The following is a 22,898-nucleotide window of genomic DNA, read 5'->3' on the forward strand; positions in this document are numbered from 1 at the left end:
TCTGATTTCTGTGGCTAGGACTTCCAAAACTATGTTGAATAAAAATGGCAGCAGTGGGCATCCTTGCCTTGTTCCTGATCTTAGAGGAAATCCTTTTAGCTTTTCACCATTGAGTATGATCTTAGCTGTGGGTTTACTGTATATGGCTTAATTATGTTGAGGTATGTTCCCTCTATGCCCACTTCCAGAAGTTTTTTTTTTATTATTATAAATGGATGTTGAATTTTATCAAAAAAAGCTTTTTCTGCATCTACTAAGATAATCATATGACTTTTACTCTTCAATTTGTTAATGTGGTGTATATCACACTGACAGATTTGTGGATATTGAAAAGTCCTTGCATCCCTGGGATAAATCCCACTTGATCATGATGTATGATGCTTTTAATGTATTGCCGGAGTTGGTTTGCTAGTATTTTGTTGAGGATTTTTGCATCTATGTTCATCAGTGATATTGGCCTGTAATTTTTTTTTTTTGTGATATCTTTGTCTGGTTTTGGTATCAGGGTGATGGTAGCCTCATAGAATGAGTTCAGAAGTGTTCCTTCCTCTGCAATTTTTTGGAATAGTTTCAGTAGGATAGGTGTTAACTCTTCTCTAAATGTTTGGTAGAATTCACCTGTGAAGCTATCTGGTCCTGGACTTTTGCTTGTTGGGAGTTTTAAAATTACTGATCCAATTTCAGTACTGGTAATTGGTCTGTTCATATTTTCTATTTCTTCCTAGTTCAGTCTTGGGAGATTGTACTTGTATCTTTCTAAGAATTTGTCCATTTCTTCTAGGCTGTCTACTTTATTGGCATATAGTTGCTCACAGTAGTCTCCTATGATCCTTTGTATTTCTGTGGTGTAGGCTGTAACTTCCTTGTCACTTCTGATTTTATTGATTTGGGCCCCCTCCCTTTTTTCCTTGATGAGTCTGGCTAAACGTTTATCAATTTTGCTTATCTTTTCAAAGAACCAGCTTTTAGTTTCATTGATCTTTTCTATTGTTTTTTTAGTCTCTATTTCATTTATTTATGCTCTGATTTCTTTCCTTCTGCTAACTTTGGGTTTTGTTTGTTCTTCTTTCTCTAGTTGCTTTAGGCATAAGGTTTAGGTTGTTTATTTGAGATTTTTCTTGTTTCCTGAGGTAAATTTGTATCACCATAAACTTCCCTCTTAGAATTGCTTTTGTTGCATCCTGTAGGTTTTGGATGGTCGTGTTTTCATTTTCATTTGTCTCAAGGTATTTTCTGATTTCCTCTTTGATTTCTTCAGTGATCCACTGGTTGTTCAGTAGCATATTGTTTAGCCTCCATGTGTTTGTGTTTTTTGCAGTTTTCTTCTTGTAGTTGATTTCTAGCTTCATAGCGTTGTGGTCGGAAAAGATGCCTGATATGATTTCAGTTTTCTTAAATTTATTGAGGCTTTAAAGCAGAATTTTTTAAGGGCAAAATAGGCTGTTTAGAAGATCACACATCACTAATATAGTCAATTCTCTATTATCTTCATTACTAGAGAGAGAAGTGGAACAAAGAACAGAAAATAAAACCATGACAGTTTACTATGACTTTCCCCTCCTTGGCAACTATGTAAATTTATTATGACCATGTTAGATGTAATCCCCAAAATGCATGAATAAGTGCATTGATTTACAAGATTTGGGAGTATGCTAGAATACTTTTGTTTGTTTGTTTTGTTTATTTTGTGCTATGACTTCAGAGTATATGCACACACAATGAGAACATTTTCTTCCCAAACTGAACATGCTGGTTGTTCTCTAAGACACAGTCCTAGGCCATCTTCTGGCTGTAAATACTCTCTCTGAGGGCTGACTCTGTTTCCGTAGTTTTAATTATCACCTCTACATGCTGATGACTCTTAATAAATACACACACACACACACACACACACACACACACCCTGTTTAATTTTTGTCATGTATTTCCAGCTGCTTCCTGGATATCTCTATTTGGATGTTCCTCAGGACCTTCAAACTCAAAGTGTCAGAAACACAGTACATTCACTTTCTCCCTTCTCTGCCTCAAATTCTTGCTTCCTCTCTGTAATCCAAAACCGGTTTTTGGTAATAACATCCACCCAGACACTTGAGCTAGAAAATGGGATCATTTCATCCCATTTTTTCTTCCTCACCATCCCCATCCTAATGTTGCCAAACCCTCCTGGTATCACCCCTCCCGTCCACCCTTTCTCTCTGTTCCCAGTCGCTGCTCAGTGGTAAGCCCTCACCATGGTAGCAAAAAAGCCAACAGGGAGCTCTTGACGTTTGCAGTGTTTTCCTCTCCAAACAACAACTAGAGTAATCTTTCTTGTAATTAAACACGAGCTACATGCTTTAGCCACACTTAGTTTCATCACGTCTCACTGCCTGCTCCTGTCCCGTACAACCTCCAAATCCCATCACATGTGCATCCCCCTTCCCCAATGTTGTTCACACCGTTTCTGAGCTCAGCAGGCCCTGTTCCTCTTCCTGATGACTCTTCCACTTTTCTACTTTGTTTAAGTTAACCTTACTATGAACCCCTTCTACTGGTGCATAATTAACCATTCTGTTCTCTGCCCGTCCACAGGACTTTGGACATGCTGTTAGTAAAGCACCGAGCACACCGTGTTATCATTAGCAGATTCACTCTTGTCTCTCCTATTAAGCAGTGAAGTAGTGAGATCTTGGCCTGATGCTTGCTTGTTTTTCTCCCTTCAGCACCAGGTACATAGCTGCACTCAGTACGTGTTTGTTCAGCTAACATCCCGTCCACCATTTTCCATTTTCTATACCACCCACTTCATTTAGTCATCCATTGCTGCCTCTCAGGAAATGTTCTTGGCCTGAAATCATTCTCTTCTAAGCAACTCTGGTCACGTCTTCCTTTTCTTGGAATGCTACCTCCTCTACAAATCTGTTCCAACTCCAACTCCCCGAAGGACAGTTGGTCATTTTCTCCCTATTTTAGCCTCCTGCCAACTCGCTCATCCCTTCATTTACCACATTCTGCGCAATAAATATATTGTTTTACAGAAAAGGTAGACTGAGTAAATCCAGATCAGGTGTGCAGCCCTCTCAGCTATCAGATGACAGAGTCAAGAAATAGCTTTTGGAGCTAGGCGAGCTTCTTAGAGTGACTGACCCTCGCCTTCCGAAGGTCCCGTAGGCTCCCGTTAGATCTCAGTGGTGTTTACAACTTTTAAACGTCTGTACACGAGCGAAGGTCACACTGTTTTCTACCACTGTCTGATCACCACAGTGTTTCCCACGCAAGAACGGCAGCGTTACTGGAGATAAAAGTCTTCCAGGGCTTTCTCATGAACGCTCCGTAAAGAAAGGAACCTTTTTACATTTCCTTCTCCTTTCCATCAACAGTGTGACAAAGATCTATTAAATTAAAAGTAGTCTGATAATAAAGACAAAGGAGCTTCTGAGGAGAGAGGCTGACGTGGGCAGCGTTACCTACTCTACACAAGAGACCACAGGCGATGCTCACAAAGGACAACACTAACGTGAGACAAGTCAGTAGTGACCATCAAATGTGATTTCCCCACACAAAGTCTAGAACAATGTACACTTCTGACAATTAGCCTAATAGTCTACATTCTGTAGAAATGACCACTTAAACCTAAATTCAATAAAAAATTTGTTGGGCACCTTTGCTACAGGTGCTATGTTATATTAACAATATACTATTATGGCACGTGGTACACATTAATAAACAACATCTAACATTTACTGAATGCCTACTATGTACCTGGTACTGTGCTAAGCATTTAAATGGACTGTCTCATTTAATCCTCACAACCACCCTTTGAGATGGATACTATTATTCTTCTCCTTTTTAAAGTGAGGAAACTGAGGCTTAGGGAGTTTATGTAATGTTTCCAAAGTTATACAGCTAACAAGTGGTCCAGAATAGAAATCCAAATCCAAGCATATTCATCTCCAGAATCTGTCCTCTTAACTGCCATACTCTACTGAAGTTCTTTTTAAAGCAAATTAGATGGAGCAATAAAGTAACTGGCCTACATACAGACTTGCTTTTTAACCAAATGAAGTAACAGAATATAAAGTTTTAATTGCATCCTTTTCCACCCTTTTTCACTGTAACCAGTTAGGAAATAAAGGAGCAACCCTCTGGGCATGGACTTCTCTGAGGAGACTCTCGGAGCAACTCAGGACACTTGATGGCTATTGGAGGAGACTAATCAGTCCTATTTTACCTCTTTTTTCCCTGATTGTCACCTCAGTTGCAGCCACGGGCATCACAGCGTGGCCCTGCTGCCGTGTTCACACCGGCACCTGCTGCTCCCGGCTGAGGCCTGGCGGCCCACGTGCACGTCCCCCAGCCTCACGCCGCTGCTGCCACGTGCCCAATGCTCATGGCCCGACGGAAAGGAAACACGAAAAAGGGGCAGTTCTGACCTCACGTAAGAAACATCAGTCATCCAAGCCTACAACGCTATTTATGTCTCAACAATATTCTCCACATATAAAACAGTGTGCCACGAAAAGATGCATTTAAGTAGTAGCTTTATTTTAGATAACTGATGTAAGGGGGGAGGGGACATGAATGTGTTGAAATAGAGTGATAATAAAATAATTTAACCACAAAATGAGATGAGAAAAAAATGGTAGTTATACATCAGTGGAGAAAATGAGTTACAAGAGGAAATGAAACCGTTAAAAATGTTACAAATATGCGTAAAACATTTTAACTCAAAACAAATAAATGTACATTAATTCACTGATTTCTGATGCAGGACCTTGGTTTTTTTTTTAAATAGGTTAGCTGATTGGAGTTCTTAAGAAAATCACAACCAAATGCATCTACCACTTATACTTTCCATTCTTTAAAGAGCAAGAACTAGTAAAGCAATAAATCAGTGCAGAATCTTCTAGATTATGACTGTCCCCTAAATATTCTACAGCTGCCTTCCCCTGCCTAGTAAGACAGAAAAAAATGTAGAGCAATCTGTCTTTCCTGAATCTTTTTTTTTTTTTTAATATTTATTTATTTATTTGGTTGCACTGGGTCTTAGTTGCGGCAGGTGGGCTCCTTAGTTGCAGCTTGTGGGCTCCTTAGTTGTGGCTCGCCGGCTCCACAGTTGAGGCACATGGGCTCCTTAGTTGTGGCGGCATGCATGCGGGATCTAGTTCCCTGACCAGGGATCAAACCCCGGCCCCCTGCACTGTGAGTGCGGAGTCCCAACCACTGCGCCACCAGGGAAGTCCCTTTCCTGAATCTTCTGAAAATATTTAGCTTAGGTCATAGAAAAACCACTCTCTTTCCTCATTCGTATTTCGTCCGTGTATGCAATATTTTAACTAACGTACATCATTATAATAACAAGTACATTGGCCTAAACAGGTCCGAGAGCAAACACAATTGCGTCCTGGTGAGCAGACTGTTCAAATGGGGTTAGTAGCCCTGCGACGGCCCAGAGCCCACTGCTGCTGGGAGATAGGCGTCCACCTGCCGAGGGCGGCAGAGCAGAAGGGTGGGTGGGTGGAGGGGCTGCAGTCAGCTGAGGCGTCACGTGACTGTCACGTGACTGTTCTGTTCCCTTCTCTCCTGATAATGTTTATGGCCGGGCATATAAGTGGCAGCGAGGGCATCTTACATCAATGTTCCTGACAGCAAGAACTGGGATGGAACTACAAGTGTGAAGAACGGGTTCGTTTTATAGAATCATGACTGCTTTTACTCAGAGATGGAGGTCTGTGACTTCCTACCACGTTTTAAGGAATTTACGTAATTCATTCAGCGTTGTTTCAGTGTGTTGTGTAAAGTGTACACAACTCAATACTACTCTGTCCCGTCATTAAACATCGTAATCCTTAGGCTTCCAGAGAGCATTCATGCTGTTTAATATTTAGCTCAACTTTGTGCTCAGTCGGCTAACACATGCTTCCTACTGATAACATAATCTTTCTTCTCTGACCTTCAAATATCCTTCCGACACCGTGGCCTCTGGGTTCTCTGAGCGCCTCACCTTGAGCACTCCCTCCCGAGGCCCGGTCTGGTCTCTGCCGTTACCAGTAACCATAACACCTCACACAACGCGCTGCAGGACGCCACGTCCTTCCTTCCAGCTTACTGTCTTCCACCACCACTCCTGGCGCCCCTCAATCCCCCCAGGACCTCATTCAGCCTTCTCTCCGTCCTTCATCCTCATGACGTCTGTCCTTCCTTCCTGGCCCAACTTAAATTCTGTGGCCAGTCATTACAGAGTCGACCCTTGAACAACTCAGGTTTAAACTGTGCGGGTCCACTTATACATGGATGCTTTTCAACAGTAAACACTACAGTATTACAGGATCCACAGCTGGTTGAAACTGAGGTTGCAGAGGCCCTGCGGATGGGGAGGGCCGACCATAAACGATACGAGGATTAACCCCCGCACTGTCCGAGGGTCACCTGGAATCCCTCCCTCGCTTTCACCCTCAATTACTGTGTCCCTCCGTCACCTCTTCACGCTCACTTGGCAAGATCACAGCCCTGGATGAACCTGGGTCGCCGCTGAGTCTGCACCTGCACGCAGGCAGCTGAACGCGGCCCGAGAAGAATACTGAGCAACGCTACTGCCGGGCCCCCTTCCGGTCACGCTCCTCAGCGGGCACTCTGTGCCCCTGGTCTTCACCTGGCCTCTAGCCTGGATGCCATCCCAGCCCTTCCCCGTTCTTTTCAGACTCTCCACATGTCCTCCCTCACCCTCTCTCTCTGCTCATGGATGATCTACACTGAGAAAACAGAAACAATCAGAAGGAAGTTTTGATAAACTTCTACCACCACTTTCCCTTCTGCCAGCACACGTGCCTCTAAACCCTCCTCCCTCCTGTTACTGTGGGTGAACTCAGTGTGCAGGACAAGCACACGGGCACCAGTCCCAGAAAACTGGGAGCCCGGCTCAGCACGTGACTGCTCAGTACCCGAATGACCTTGGAGGGGCTACCTGACCTCCCTCAGCTTTAGTTTCCTTACCTGTAAAACAGGGCTAATGATCTCTATTTTGTAAAGCTGTTATGAGGATAAAGTGGTGCATGATATACGAGTTTCAATAAATGTTAGTTCCCTTACTTTAGCTTATTTTTAAAATAATAGTTTGTGGGAATGTAAACTGGTGCAGCCACTATGGAAAACAGAGTGGCAGTTCCTCAAAAAATTAAAAATAGAGCTGCCATCTGATCCATCAATTCCACTTCTGGGTATTTATCCAAAGGAAACAAAAACACTGTCTCCAAAAGACACATGCACCCCCTTATTCACTGCAGCACTATTTACAAAAGTCGAGACATGGAAACAACCTAAGTGCCCACTGATAGATGAATGGATAAAGACGACATGGTATTATGTATACAATGGAATATTATTCAGCCTTAGAAAAGAAGGAAATCTTGCCATTTGTGGCAGCATGGATGAACCTTGAAGGCATTATGCTAAGTGAACTAAGTCAGACAGAGAAGGACAAATACTGTATGATCTCACTTACATGTGGAATCTAAAAAACAAACAGAAACTGAATTCATAGATACAGAGAACAGATTGGTGGCTGCCAGAGGTGGTGGAGGGGAGGGGTAAAGGTGGTCAAAAGGTACAAACTTCCAGTCATAAAACAAGCAAGTCATGGAGATGTAATGTACAACATGCTGACTATAGATAATAATAGTGTATTGTATATTTGAAAGTGGCTGAGAGAGAAATCTTAAAAGTTCTCATCATAAGAAAGAAAAGGAGTAGCTATGTATGCTGGTAGATGTTAACTAGATTTATTGTGATCATTTAGCAATATATACAAATATTGAATCTTGGATATAATGTTACTTGAAACTAATATACTTGAAACTAATATAATGTTATATGTCAATTATATCTCAATTAAAAATATCTTATAAATCATATGGTATACAAATTATATCTCAGTAAAGTTGCTGCCCACTCCCCCAGCCTGTAATGTATATCTTTCACTAAGTCAAACTGTCCTCTCTCCTAATTGGCCTCAAGTAGGGAACTTACAGTGAATGTAGCAGGCTGGGTATAAAAAAGGGTTCAGCTGTAAAGTAGAAAAGATTACCCCCTAAGAAATTAAAAAATAGATTCTAGTTTCAAAACACAATTAAGAAAGTGTTCAAATATAATTTTTGTGAGTCAAAAAATAAATCTTAATTTTACTGCTATGATTTGCATTCACTTTTTTTTTCCCTTTAAGTTTCCTTCTCCTAAACCATGAAATAAACTTTGCCCTGTAGTTGGACCAATTTCTAAATATGGGCTCTATGCTATGTTGATACAGACTGTGGAGTAGTATATGGAATACAGTTTAATATACAGCCTTAATACAGCTGCTCTGTTTGGTCAAGTTGCCCATGTTCATTTAGGCTGAGGACAGAGGTCCCATTAAATCACACAGGCACTGCAAATCTAGCTAAAGGAGTTGTAATTTTTCTTTCTGAAGTCAATTTAATGAGTGACTTTGCATTTGCCACTCCCTTTGCCTTCAGAATTGACCTACTTCCTCCAGCCAGCCTTCCTCCGCCAGCCACACCCAGTGTACCCACCACTCACCCTAGACCCTTGTATACCCTACCCGGTGGTGACAATAACAGTGTCCCTATAAACCAGGAACTGCTCTTGGTGCCTGGCATAAGGCCACGTCACTGGAGCCTCACGAGAACAGTAGGAGGCAGGAATCATTTCAGTTTGCAGGTGAAGAAGCAGATTCGGTCACGTGGCTCAACTGCTCTGGCTGGCGAGGCGAAGACCTGGGAAGCGAATCCTCCCCGTCCAGAGCCAGCTCTCGCTCCTGCCCTGAGTCACCTTGTTTGCGAATTACCGTCTCAGGAACAGATCTTGTCTAACCACCCTGCACTCTGTATGGCGTTCTACACACAGTGGACCCTGAATAAATACTTTTACTGATCATTTTGACGACATGAGCCTTTGTCTTCCTAGATCACAGAGAAACCTGAAAGCAGTATTTGGCTATACGGTGTCCGGGCTACAGCCTAACTCTCACACGAGAACCCCAGAGAAAGTGGCAGTAGTCCTGGTGACGGGCAGAACAGCAAGGCAGCCCAGGAAAGCCAACTGTGCACGTTGGAAGACTGAAATAAGAAGCTACCCCCAAAAAGCTGACTGCGCCCTGTTTAAAATGGGGAAAGAGGGGGCACAGCAGCTTTAGTGAAGAAGCCGAAGAGGTCCTGGTTCAGGAACTACTCGCAGTAGGGAATTCCATCATACCTCCCGTGTGTAAGTGGGAAACAAAAGTCCATCCGAAATTTTAACTGGTAAAGGAGAAAAAAACATCAGGAACTTATGTCTTTCCCATTATAACTAGAGATTCTGGTTCAAGTCGCACTCAGTCAGATGTGAACTGGGCACCAGCAAACTGCTTTAGTGGAACAGTGTACACTGTTAGTGTAACAGCCATACAACTCCAGTACAAAGACCAGAGGAGGACAGATTGTGGGAAACAAAGTACAGATGTGAAGGGAAAGGAAGAGCGTTCTTTTTGCTACCAGTGCCTTCTTAAAGTCTTTTCCAGAAGAGCTATGTCTTTGAGACCTAAGTAAAAACAATCACATGCTGAGAGTATTGACCTGCACCACCTGATTTGTGGAAGCACAGGCACATGTGGCACGTCCACAGTGAGAGGTGCAGAGACCATAAGATACACACCAGATTTCAAAGACCTAGTACCAAAAACTGTAAAGTGCCAACAATTTTTTATATTGATTGCATGTTGAAATGATAATATTCTAGACATATGGTGATGAATGTTATTAAAATTAATTTCACTTGGGTTTTTTTTTTAACTTTTTAAATAAGGCTATCAGAACATTCTAGATTATATACGTGGCTTGCATTATACTTCTGTGGGATGGTGCTGGTACAGAATATGCTGTAGAAAAAGCAGGAGGAAACAAATCTCAGCTGTGATTCAATAGACTGTTAAGATTTGTCAGTCCTTCATAACAGTCTGTTATAGAGATTTCAATTTCCAGAGGATGAGGATTTCTGGTGTTCTACAAACACAGGACTTAGAGCCAGAGTAGTTTGGGTCTGAGGATGTCTCTATCACTCACTAGCTTTGAGGTCAATGACTTTCTAGCCACAAAATCTTGGGTAAGTAAGTGACATAACTCAGAGCCAGCCTACCTCCAAATCCTATTATGAGGGTTAGATGCAGTAACATAAAGAGCCTAGCATTTTAAATGATAAGCACTATTATCCTCCTCAGAAAATTTCCCTGACATGCTTTTAACATGTTTCAGTGGCACTTTATTAAAAATAAATAAATAAATAAATAGGAAGATGACTAATAAAATTAGTGGTCTTGTGGTGACTGTTCTTAGAAACTTCTAAGTTTGACTAAAAAGTAACGTACTATTAGGGGAGATGATAAAATCTTCATCTCTGGAGATCTTCCAGAAGAAGAGAGCACATTATTTCTCCTGGAAAGTTTAAACCAGAGAGTGGAGCAGGAAGAGGAGTTTACGCTCTTTTCGGAGGAGAGGCACATCCAGTTCTAAACCCCATCAGCGGGGTGACGTTGCGGAATTTACTTAACATTTCTGGAATTACGATTTCCTCATTATTGAATGAAGGAGGTGGGCTAAGTGATCTGTAAGATCCCCTCCAGCACTAGGACTCTTCTCAACAGTGAATCCAGAGGTGACATACACAGAAATCTCTGCTCACCACTTTGAAAGCACTCTTCTCACTACTCCCTAGTCTGCACGTCGGTAGCTTCTACAGCAGCTTTCTCACAGTCTTCCCGAATGACTCCTTGCTCAAGCTGTTTCCCCGTGAGCTTGCATAAACCCATTCTCCCCCTACAACCACTTCCTTTCAAGGCATCTAGGTGCCTATCCTGTTTAGCATACAGACATGTAGAAGCCAATTAAAAACAGAAAGCGACCAGCCCCCCGGCGCACCTCAACTTCAGGTTCCGGTTTAACTGCTCTCACCCTGCAGGCCTCACTCAGCTGTTAACTGACACATCTGTTAAACCTGGAAAAGGTATGCAGCAAAATCAAGGTACCACTGCACTGAATGTCAGAAGTAACAACAAGGACCTGTAACGCAACTACTTGTAAAATCACCTGCCATACCATACGACCCAGCAATCCCACTACTGGGCATATACCCTGAGAAAATCATAATTCAAAAAGAGTCATGTACCAAAATGTTCATTGCAACTCTATTTACAGTAGCCAGGACATGGAAGCAACCTAAGTGTCCATCAACAGATGAGTGGATAAAGAAGATGTGGCACATATATACAACGGAATATTACTCAGCCATAAAAAGAAACGAAATGGAGTTATTTGTAGTGAGGTGGATGGAGTTAGAGTCTGTCACACAGAGTGAAGTAAGTCAGAAAGAGAAAAACAAATACTGTATGCTAACACATATATGGAATCTAAGGAAAAAAAAAAAAAAAAGGTCAAGAAGAACCTAGGGGCAAGACGGGAATAAAGACACAGACCTACTAGAGAATGGACTTGAGGATATGGGGAGGGGGAAGGGTAAGCTGGGACGAAGTGAGAGAGTGGCATGGACATATGTACACTACCAAACGTAAAATAGATAGCTAGTGGGAAGCAACCGCATAGCACAGGGAGATCGGCTCTGTGCTTTGTGACCACCTAGAGGGGTGGGATAGGGAGGGTGGGAGGGAGACACAAGAGGGAAGAGATATGGGAACATATGTATATGTATAGCTGATTCACTTTGTTATAAAGCAGAAACTAACACACCATTGTAAAGCAATTATACTCCAATAAAGATGTTAAAAAAAAAAAAAAATCACCTGCCAGCTGACTGGTTAGAAGTTTTACTGGGGGTAATTCTGAACAGGATCCTTAACTAGGAATTTTATTTCATTTTGTTTTATTTGCTGATCTAAGGATTAAATAAAGCATCTCCAGGTTTGCCCCAGGGATGCATGTGACTTTAGGAAATTAATTTTGTTTTCTGTGACATAGTTTGCTTATCTCTCAAAGAGAACTAATAAAAATCACGTGCTCAAAGACATCGTGACCCCACCAGAAAGGCTCAGTGCAAGCGTAAGCTATCAAATTTCAAATACCTCACAGAAAGAGCAGACATGTTAGCAAAAATGTTCAGGCAAAATTTTGAAGAGGTAGGAGTTTTGAGAACAAAAAAGAAAAAAAGAGCAAAAAGAATGCCTCCTTGCTGCCCAAAGAGAGGGTGTTTTTTCTTTCCACGTGCTAAAATAAAGCAAGCCCACCTGGAAGCTTATTTTACGATCAGCCCAATTCTTTCAGCTACTCAAGCAGAAGTGCCCAAAAGCAGCACTTGTAAATCACCAGCAGTTGAATTAAGATCTTTGATTGCTTTTTCAATTAGAGGTGATGTAAATAAGAGGTTTTAGAGACAAATCACTTTCCAGGCAGTTAGAGCACTGCTTTCTAGCACCACTGGTTAAGAGCATATAAGCTGTGGAGACAGACGGATATTAGTTCTACTGCTGTTATGTGTGTACCGTTATATATAATGGCCTCAATCAATCAATACGGCTCCTCTGTTGGGTACACCTTGTTCAGAATGGCTCACATCCTTTTCATCCAGGGTTTATGGTCCTCCCTCTTCTTTCTCAACCAAACTGCTCCGAGGGGCCTCAGGCGGGGCGCCTGCAGCGCATCTTCTTAGCGCTGGTCCTCACCATCCTTTTATACCCCCCTCCCTGCCCCTCTAGCCAGGAGTCATCATGAGATCTTCCTCAATCCAAGCCAACCTGAGTTCCTTTCTAGTTGCTGCCGTAAATACATACATTTCTATATGTGAAATAATCTAGGCGGCATTAGCCTTCCTGGGTGTGCCCAACCGCAGGTCTCTTGGACCTGTAAGAACAGCACACTTGACAATAGCTTAGCCTTCCTACGGCGATCAGAACGTCACAGCAGACGGCACTGGGGAGGATGGTACGGCTGCTGGGCTGCTCACGGGGGAGATGCACTGAGAACACGGGGTGCGTGTGTCTGAAAGGACAGCCCACCGGCAACCCAGTGCTTCTCCAGCTGCTGTCAAGAAACCCTGCAATGAAGGATATTTTCAAAGCACCCACCTTGTTGAGGACATCTCGCTGGCAGCCAAGATAGAGATTGGGCAGAATTCGGGTTGGCCCAATGTTGGCAACAGGTAAGCAAGGCTGAGAAATGCAGGTGGGGACTAGGGTGGACTTTCCTTCACAGAGGCCAGGGAAACAGCGGGAGAACTCGGCAAACCCACCTAAGGACAGACAGGGTACAGTTACGCCGTGCACAGAGATGCAAACCAGCCTTTTGCTAACTACTCAATGCAGCTGTCTGGAAAGAGCAATCAGACCCCACAGATGCAAGTGGACCCCCGTCCACAGCAGCTCGGCCTGGGGTACAATCCAGCACCAGCCCTGGCTCTGCAAGCCCACGAAAGGGACCCCAGGCCCTGAAGGCACTTACATGACGCCCCCCTTGCTCTCACTCCCTTCACCTTCACGCATCCTACGTCTTCTCCCTGCTCCCTGTCCTATGTCGTGTGACTTACAGAGGACTGAAAGTAGCAGATAACCAAGACAAGACAGATGCAAGATGGGGATACAAAAACACATGAACTGAGGCCAGATGTGACTTCTTCAAAATAAAGCTGACAGAGTTAAAAGTTCCTTCTAGAATGAACTTTAAATCTTCCTAGTGTGTAAGTTTTATATTTCAAAGATACCACATACTCCCCTCACTCTTACAAATATTCTCTATATCGAGGGTCGCATAATTACCCCCGATTCCGGGGTCTCCTGTTCATTGGCTGAGCACTGTGAACAAGGGCCGACAGACCCTAACTGCTCAGGTTACATGGACGCCTTGTGGCAAGATTTCTGGACTCAGAGGAATTCAGTGTTTTCTAGTCCCGTCCTTATAATGACCTACACTATGATCTTCATCAGGTCACAATCTTACTACCTGTTAATAAAGAGAAATCTATTGGCTAAGGAGACACTCTCACCTCCTTTCAGAAAAGAAAAGATGAACAAGGTCTTCACTGGGTTTTCCAATCTAAATACTCCTTGCTATCCAAATCCAAACCCAAGAACTGAATACATTCTGATACATTTTCAGATAAATCCCTCACTCTCCAGACCCTCACTAGTCACTACATCTAAACTCGGAACCAAAGACATCTGGATTATAGGGAATATGTGTATATTTTTAATACTATTAAATTAAAAAACAATTAACTTGTTAAGAAGACAGAGCAGCCTCATTTTTACCTCTTTAATCAAGCCTTAAAAAGGACCCTAGTTGGGACTGACATATACACACTACTATGTATAAAATAGATAACTAATGAGGACCTACTGTATAGCACAGGGAACCCTACTCAGTGCTCTGTGGTGACCTAAATGGGAAGGAACTCTAAAAAAGAGTGGGCATACGTATACATATGACTGATTCACTTTGCTATATGGCAAGAAACTAACACAACATTGTAAAGCAACTATACTCCAATAAAAAATAAAATAAAATCTTAAAAAGGACCCTAAAATCTCATTAAATATTTATCTCCATCTCCTTGAGCTACATTCCATTAGCCTTTCCTGCGCTTCCAGAAACATATAAAATATGCCCTCAAAAACTGCAGAAGTGCAGGGAGTTGACGGGGGAGGTGTCACCCTTTTTTATCCCCTGTACTATGTTCAGCGCAAGCATGATCCTCTGCGTCCACCATCCGTGCTCAGCATGGGGCGCACGGTGCAGCGAGCTGGGACCGCAGCAAGTCGGTGACAATAACCACGCCACCTGCAAAACGTAGGTGTGCACCCCTAGCCTCCAACCCAAGTGTCTGCACTGTTTTTCCTCTTAAGCAGTTTGCTTATTAAAGTTCTTAAGGTAACCCGATAGAAAGAGCAGGGGGTTCCATTACAGAAACCCCACCTTCCTTTGTGGGACTGACGAGGCCCTGGGGACCTGTACCTGTTCAGCGTTAAGGTTCCATTTCTTGCCCTTTCCAAACGCGCTCTCCAGCCACACAAAACTCACTGTCACCTCACACTTTCGTGCTGTTCTCTCACCACCACCAGCCCGCCCCGTGCACACACAGACGGCATACAAACCACACACACGTGAGCCCCGCGACCGTACAGTGGAGGGAGGACGAGCACAGGCCCCTGTACCTGAGTCTGTGTCCTGGCTTCCCCACGTTCTAGCTGTCAGGTGTGGACAAGTGACTTACACCCTCCGGCTATCAGTTTCCTGTCCGTAAACCGGGAATAATGATCACACCCCCCTCACAGAGCTGTCAGAGGACTGAATTAGCTAAAATGCGTGAGTGCTTTGTGCCTGCACAGAGTGAGCCCTCCATGGTACAGTGATCCGACATCGAGCTCCCAGCTTCGTCTGTGGACCCTCCTCCTCCACCCCTGATCTGCAGCTACACCTCGGTAGGATACACCTGAGACAAAGCGAAAACAGTAATGCTTCTAAGGCTGCATTTCCCAGAGTCTGCTCCAGGGCGCTGGCATCCTGCAGGAAGCTGACAGACGGGATATTGGTCCAAAAAGTAAGAGAAACACTGCATATCACGTCTCCCTGGGAGACTCACAGCACACATATTAGAAGCATATTAAAAGCTCTGAAAAAAAATCTCTAAGGAAACTAGTTTACTTTCATTTAATTTAAGGGTCCCAAACTTATTTGACCATGGAATTTCCTGTCCCATTTTCCCCTCTAAAATCTCTTAAAATCTTAGCTGGTAGAACTCACACTCAAGGAAATGCTGTGCTAGGGCTGTTGCATCTACTGAAATGAAGTAAATTAGAATCCCTACACCTAAAGTATAAGCCACGGCAATCTCAAAAAAGGGGTCAGTTAATACTGGCATACGTATATGCCTGTCACTGTTTAGGATTTATAATTTTATTTCATTAATGTTTTGTCCTTTTCAGTCTCTTAATTGCATAATGCAGTTATTTAAGGTGAGTTTTTCCCTCAAAGCAGTTCTTGTAATAATAAATGTTAAAGAGTCTATACATTATTTGCCTATCTTACACCTACCCAACACGATAACTGACGGCCACTATTTTGATTATAATTTAAATTTTAACTTCCATTAACTTTTGTTGTTCTGGTGTTTCTCTAAAGAACTGTTTTCATATTTTTTCCTATTCTGGCTCCAAAACAGTTGATGGGATGATCTCTCATTTAAATCCAACAAAACGAGAGTCCAGTAAATGTTCTCAGAGAACAGAGAAACCAGACAATCCAAGGAAACTCCACTTGAACTCCATTTGAAACTTATAAGTCATCATATTTATAAATAATATAAGGACTCCCAGAGTTACTGAACATTTACTATGTGACAAGCATTGCTCTAAGCACTTTACAAGGATTTCTTCAATCGTTACAACTGCCCCGTGAGGTAATAAGGTGCTTTGATTACTCCCATTTTACAGATAAGGAAAGAGAGGTTCAGAAAGACACAGGGTGATAACCAACAAAGCTGGATGTGAGCCCAGCTCGAGATTGTACTCTCACTCGCTCTGCTAAACCGTGTCTCTAAATACCACGGAATTAACTGCAACGCTCTCTAGGATGTGGGGACAGCCTGCTGACATCTCTGGGGTCCTGCCCTCATTTTAGCCTCATTTCACCAGGCTGAAGATGGCCATGGGCCTCTCCCAAACTGACGGAAGAGCCTTGCTTCCCCCAAGCCACATGGTTCAAAAACTTCGATGAGGGAGAGAAAAGGGAAGGAGATCTGACCTGACCAGAGAAACAAGAACTCTGTAAGTGTGCGTCACATGAGACCAGTAACAAAGCTGAGGAAGAACTAGCGGGGGATACAAAAGACACAGTCATGGCTGGCTTACGATCACAGTTTGTGAATTGGTGGTAAGACTGTTGCTGCGTCTCGGTGACTTGCAGCCCGTCTTCCACTGAACTACGTCCAGAGGGGACAGATTCTCCAACAATCGTAAACTGAAGGCCGGCCAGCCTGGGCTGTCTGAAGTGCAGCTCTATCATTCATTTTATCCTAAATCACTTCTAACTTTGGTGGTCCTAACAAGTAAAATGTGAGTGTGGCTCTAGAAAATTCTAAGGAAACAGAAAAAAACAAAAACAAAAAAACGAGAGAAAGCAGCCACTATTCAGCCTCAAAACAAAACCCCAAAGCCAAACAAAACAGCAATAACACATTATAAAACAAACAGAAACCTTTTTTTTGCTTACAAATTTTTTCAACTAATCTCTAGCAGCACAAATCCAAACAGCCTTAAAATATTTAACAGATTTTGCGAAATCAGAGCATTCATTTAGTGCTCAGTCTGGCTTGAAATGTCCCAAACCAGGACTCCTGGTAACTTCCACAAAACACTACCTCAGCCAAAGAGTACGTTTTCCCTGATCTTTATCTCTGACAATGTTCCACTCTGCTGACATCCTCCTTTATTGACAGTTTTTTCCACTCGCTGACCTTTCATTCATCGTTGGACTCCAGTGACCCCAGTTTCATTTCATTAATTAACAACAGATGAGACACTGCCTGACTTACCCGAACCCTCGAGAAACTATCTGTAGCCTCAACAGCAACTCAGTTTTGAAATATGTCTGAAATGTCCCTCTTCCTCTTACAAGAAGAAAAGTACAATTCATCTACGTAAACTTTCTGTTACAAACGGCTGACAGACACAGAATCAAGAGTCATCTCTGCCCTTGTCCCAACTCTGCTGTCCCCAGACCCTAAGTTAGAGTCTATTATGACAAGAAGACGCAACATCAGTTCATGATCTCCACTTGTTTACTGTGAAAGCAGCACTGAGAAACTGACACGCTCCTTGAAAAAGTTTAAAAATATTTTTTAAAGTTGTTCAAGTATCTGACTCACCGTCCAATCTTGCCAAGTTTCTCCTGTCCCTAGATTTTATGCTGCTTATCATCTAGGAATGGAGAAAATAGAAAGTCGAACAACGCACGTGTGCTTCCCTGAATCTCAGAACGCTGTACCGGCTTTGGCCCCTTGTGCTAGGAGTGTTTGTTTTAAGAGGAAGGAAGACACATATGCAGACACCCTGGCCTGTAGAGAAACGGGGGTGGGGAGACCAGCGGATAGACATACGGACACCACTGGCCTCTACAGACTTGGATGAACAGGCAGACAAACTGCAATGTTAAAAATCCATATTTCTGTTAGTCTTCCACAAATTTACCTGTAGAATGTATGTTTATAAATAAAAACATACATATTACTTTGGACGGAGAAAACACTTGGTACAGCTTAAAGGCATTCATAATTTGTATATCACTTTCTTCTCATTCAGCCAAGAAACACTTCTTCCCTTAAGAGTACCTCCTTCACAATTCAAACCATAAATATAATTTTCTATAAAAGCCAGTGTCAACCACCATTCCATTTTCAGAGGAAAAAAAAAGTCTGCCATGTAAAATAAAATACATAAAACGATGCCACTAAACAATTCTAACTGGTCGGTTTTCTCTTCCCTCTGACCCTTGCAGTTATAGATCACAGAGTTGTTTCTTAAAATAAAAGAATATTTACAAAAGTAGCACTTTACTACAGATTAGCAATGTTAATTCTAAGACACAAATTCTCAACATGTATCCGTATCCTTTTAGTCAAACCAGAGATAAATGTCAATTCCATGACTCTGAAGACAGTTCCTTGCAGAGAGAAACAGAGGGCTGCTCACTTACGCTTCAGTTCAAATGGGGAGCAAGTCATAAGAGCTTTATCAGCTGACAGAGCTGCCTAAGCTGGGAAGGGGGATTAAAGGCAGCCCCTTCCCATACTGCGGATGAGTTCCATGGCTATGGACAGAAATCTATTTACACAAAGCTCTACTTTATGAAAGATATTTTTCTAAAGTTGTGTGCAAATTTAATTTCTGTACATTAAATCATTTTCAGTTTATATAGTTTCAGCTTTTAAATATAGTTCTCATGCAGTTTAACCCTTTTGTAAAACAAAGACCCCCCTTTTTGTGACATAAATACGACCCATTCATTTACTTATTCTAGAATGTATGTGAAGGATTTAAGTGGAGTATTCCTGCACCTGTAGAGAACCGTTCTCTCCATACTGAAAATAAAATCTGGGCTTTGCTATTACACAAAGGAGACAACCCTAATATTAAACAATGAAATGTTGAAATGTGTATTTTGTAAGTATTTTAATTGCTCTCATGAATAACTATTTTGCACTTTAGTCTGAAGTGACTGATTCAGGCAACTTTATCCTCTAACCATTTAAAGACACACAGGCATGGTCACAGTTCTCCCAGGGTCAGTGGACTGTATACATGGAAAGTTGAAACCACTGACATAAAATGAAAAGGAAAGGCAACATAATTTTGTACCTCCAAAGAAAGCAAACAAAAATATGTAACTGTACTTTTCCAATGTACACAGGTTGGTCTGGGTAAGCCCAACCACACAGGCTTGATCGATCACTTCCAGGAGGGTAGAGAGCACGGCACGCTTTCCTCAGCAGCGATTCTGTCTTATCTAGTCAACTCTCCGCAGAGCAGCACAGAAGAGAAAAACCCCAAATGATGTGGAGCGTTCATTTTAAACTCTTATTCCACCTCCTCCATCCACGTGAGAGGATGGTGGACAGACATGCGTTTCTGCGGAGATCCTCCAGGAAACCTGAGAAGTAGCCTCCATCGCATAAAACTTGCCCCATAAAGAGCACCCCCAAAGAAGCTCACTCTGTATGAAACAACCTATCACCTGGCACAGCTGGGGAATGGGACATTCTAGCTAATTTTTTTTTTTTAAACAAAACAATCCCATCTCTCTTTTTTTAGAATTAATTAATTAATTAATTTTGGCTGCGTTGGGTCTTCATTGCTGCACGCGGGCCTTTCTCTAGCTGCGGCGAGCAGCAGCTATTCTTCGTTGTGGCGCACGGCCTCAGCTGCTCCGCGGCATGTGGGATCTTCCAGGACCAGGGCTCGAACCCGTGTCCCCTGCATTGGCAGGCAGATTCTTAACCACTGCGCCACCAGGGAAGCCCTCTAGCTAATTTTTGGATTAACACAGTTATCAAACACACAATAAACGAATTAAAAATTTTCAAAATACTAGCGTTAAAAAAAAGCACTAAATACTAAAATAATGCAACTTATAAGAGTTCTCGTGACTCATAATGTCTAAATCTTACATTCCTCAAGATAATGTTATCTAGATCAATTCGACTGGCAAAATCCAGAAGTGTTGTTTAGTAAAGAGTTCTCAGGGCTTCCCTGGTGGCGCAGTGGTTGAGAATCTGCGTGCCAATGCAGGGGACACGGGTTCGAGCCCTGGTCTGGGAAGATCCCACATGCCGTGGAGCAACTAGGCCCGTGAGCCACAGCTACTGAGCCTGCGCGTCTGGAGCCTGTGCTCCGCAACAAGAGAGGCCGCGATAGTGAGAGGCCCGCGCACCGTGATGAAGAGTGGCCCCCGCTTGCCACAACTAGAGAAAGCCCTCGCACAGAAACGAAGACCCAACATAGCCAAAAATAAATAAATAAACAAATGTGGGGTTTAAAAAAAAAAAAAAAGAAAAAAGAATATTATAAAAAAAAAGAGTTCTCAGAAGATGTCGAGTGACATTTTTTACTCTTTCACTGATCTTTCAAATTGGCAATACATAACTATACCCAGAGGCTCTTCTTCAACACACACGCACACACACACACAAGCACATGCACGCACGCAGGCATGCACACACACACACGCGCACACACGCACAGCCAGGCAGGACTCTCAAAACATGCCTTCAAACAAAGATTGTTCTGAACAGCACAACCAGAATGATCAATCAAAAGGAATTACGGCCAGAATCCACCCTTGGCTGAGCAAAGGCAACAAGCGCTATAAGCAGGAGAGAGGTTCACAGAGGCCACCCGACTGGTCCTCCAGTGACTTTAAGACGTGAAGCCACAGCCAAGCGAACGGCAGCCTGGGGCTTCCTGCGGAGGAAGGACCTAGAAGGCCTCTGCTTCCACCAGCACGGAAGGAGGAAGTTACTAAGGAGATCACCTTTGCTCACGTTCACCTGAAAATCAAAGATTTCCAAGGTTGCATTTGGGGGCCTGAGGTCCCAAACTCCAACCTAACATTTTCAATGCTCTTTTGGTCATTTTCACTTGAAAGACTTATCGATACTTTTAAAATAAATTCCAAGCCAATATCTCGCTCTCTTTGGTTCTGTATCCCTGCTCGCATCTGCCCCGTTCTCCCAGTCACCTCAGCAACAGCCACCTGGTATGCCAACACTCGGACTTGCCTTTGCGACGTCCCTCTGTCTGTCCCTGCCTCCCCCACCCCCAGCCCATGAGCTCCACGCTACACTGTTAGATAAATTCAGGAACAGCTCTCTCTGATCCGTCCATCCTTTTCCCAACTTGTTCCCACTCTGCTGCCAGATTAAGCTCCTAAGATAAAGTGTTGATGTATCCTCTGCTCCCAAATACCCACAGAATACAATCCAAAACTCCTGATCGGACACTCAAGCCCTTCATCATCGGATCCCACTCTACTGTCCACCCTCACTGTCGCTATTCTACCCACCACCATGTCCCAGGCCCATTCATCTTCTTACTGTTTTCCCACCGCACCTGGGCTTTCTCATCTCCAGCCTCTGGCAACAACCAGGGAAGTCCCTCTAGTTTCAATTCTATTCTGTTGCATTTTTTAAAATTCCGCTGTATTAAAAAAAAAGAAAATTCTTCCCTGACCAGTGTATTTAAATATGATCTTGCCAACTTAGAACTTCTATAAAAGGTACAGCCATGGGAATTCCCTGGCAGTTCAGTGGTCAGGGCTCCGTGCTTCCACTTCAGGGAGCGCAGGTTCGATCGCCAGTCAGGGAAGTAAGATCCCACAAGCCACGCAGCCAAAAAATACACACACACACACACAGCCATCACATGGCAGTAAGAATTTACCATTGACCTGGTAATTGTGAATTCCCTTTCCGTGTGTGTGTGTGTGTGTGTGTGTGTGTGTGTGTGTGTGGTAACCTCTTACCTCTTCGGCTAGAATACCCTGTGAACTGTCTGCATAAGAATTGTGTCTCACACTCTTTTGCAATCACCTCTGCATTTAGCACAGTGCTTGGCACATAATTAAATGTTTATTGAATCCTCCCTTGATACAATGAATAGCTGTTGATGGACATAAGTCTTGTGTATTTTGGGTGTTCAAAAGGATTTCCTGATTCCATTCAGAGCTGAAAGCTCTGTGGGCCTGGGTGTGAGCCCAGAACCTGCTTCCTACTCCTTGACCACAAGGCCCCAGAGGACCCTCAGGGTGAGCGAAGCGGCACAGGGCAAGGAAGACATTTCTCTGCTACGATAGATTAAAAAGGGAGACTTGGTGAATGCTGCTTTCATCATCCAAAAGCCCCAGTGAGTCCTCAGGGTGCTTATGTCCAGGGAACTTTCCATGAGAGGCGGGTTCCCTCGGCGGCTCAGGACTACAGAGTCCGGTACGACATCCAGGGCTCAGGGAACCAGGGGCACAGCTCTCAGGAAACGAACTGGACCAACTATAATCAGATCCCGGCTAAGGATGACGCGGCTGCTGGACGTGCCCCTGGTGACCGTCAGGGGGCAAGGCCTCGTGAGACTACCCATCGGGAGACAATGCTCTGAGTCCCGCGGAAAAGGGGACAGGAGTCTGGTCTCCGGAGGACGACTCTTCAGAGTCCCACCTGCCTGGCGTGTAAACTGTGCATGGGTCACCACACAGCTCACTTCTTGGGCCTTTTCCCGTGAAGCTCAGGCTTCCTAATGCACCCCGAGCAGGCCCTCCCGGGACCCCCTCGGGTGTGTCCGCTCCGGCAGCCATCCTCCTCCGGGGCCAAGCGCACCGCCTCCCAGCAGAAGTGGCAGACCAGCG

At 43.5% G+C, this 22,898-nt stretch overlaps 1 protein-coding gene across 11 annotated transcripts in view; it reads right to left on the bottom strand.

Moving 5' to 3' along the window:
• DUSP16 (dual specificity phosphatase 16) overlaps window positions 1-22,898 on the bottom strand; it is a 126,230-nt gene that overhangs the window by 56,735 nt on the left and 46,597 nt on the right. For all 11 annotated transcript variants that reach the window (XR_014232980.1, XR_014232981.1, XM_082348833.1 and 8 more), the window contains one exon: window positions 13,082-13,245. Coding sequence is in view for 9 of the 11 variants with exons in the window: in XM_082348833.1 (XP_082204959.1) it covers window positions 13,082-13,245 (164 nt within the window). In the remaining 2 variants the exon portion in view is untranslated. The remainder of the gene's footprint in view (window positions 1-13,081; window positions 13,246-22,898) is intronic.

Source organism: Balaenoptera borealis, assembly GCF_965194805.1.
Source record: "Balaenoptera borealis genome assembly, chromosome: 13".
In the NCBI taxonomy this organism is placed as follows: domain Eukaryota; kingdom Metazoa; phylum Chordata; class Mammalia; order Artiodactyla; family Balaenopteridae; genus Balaenoptera; species Balaenoptera borealis.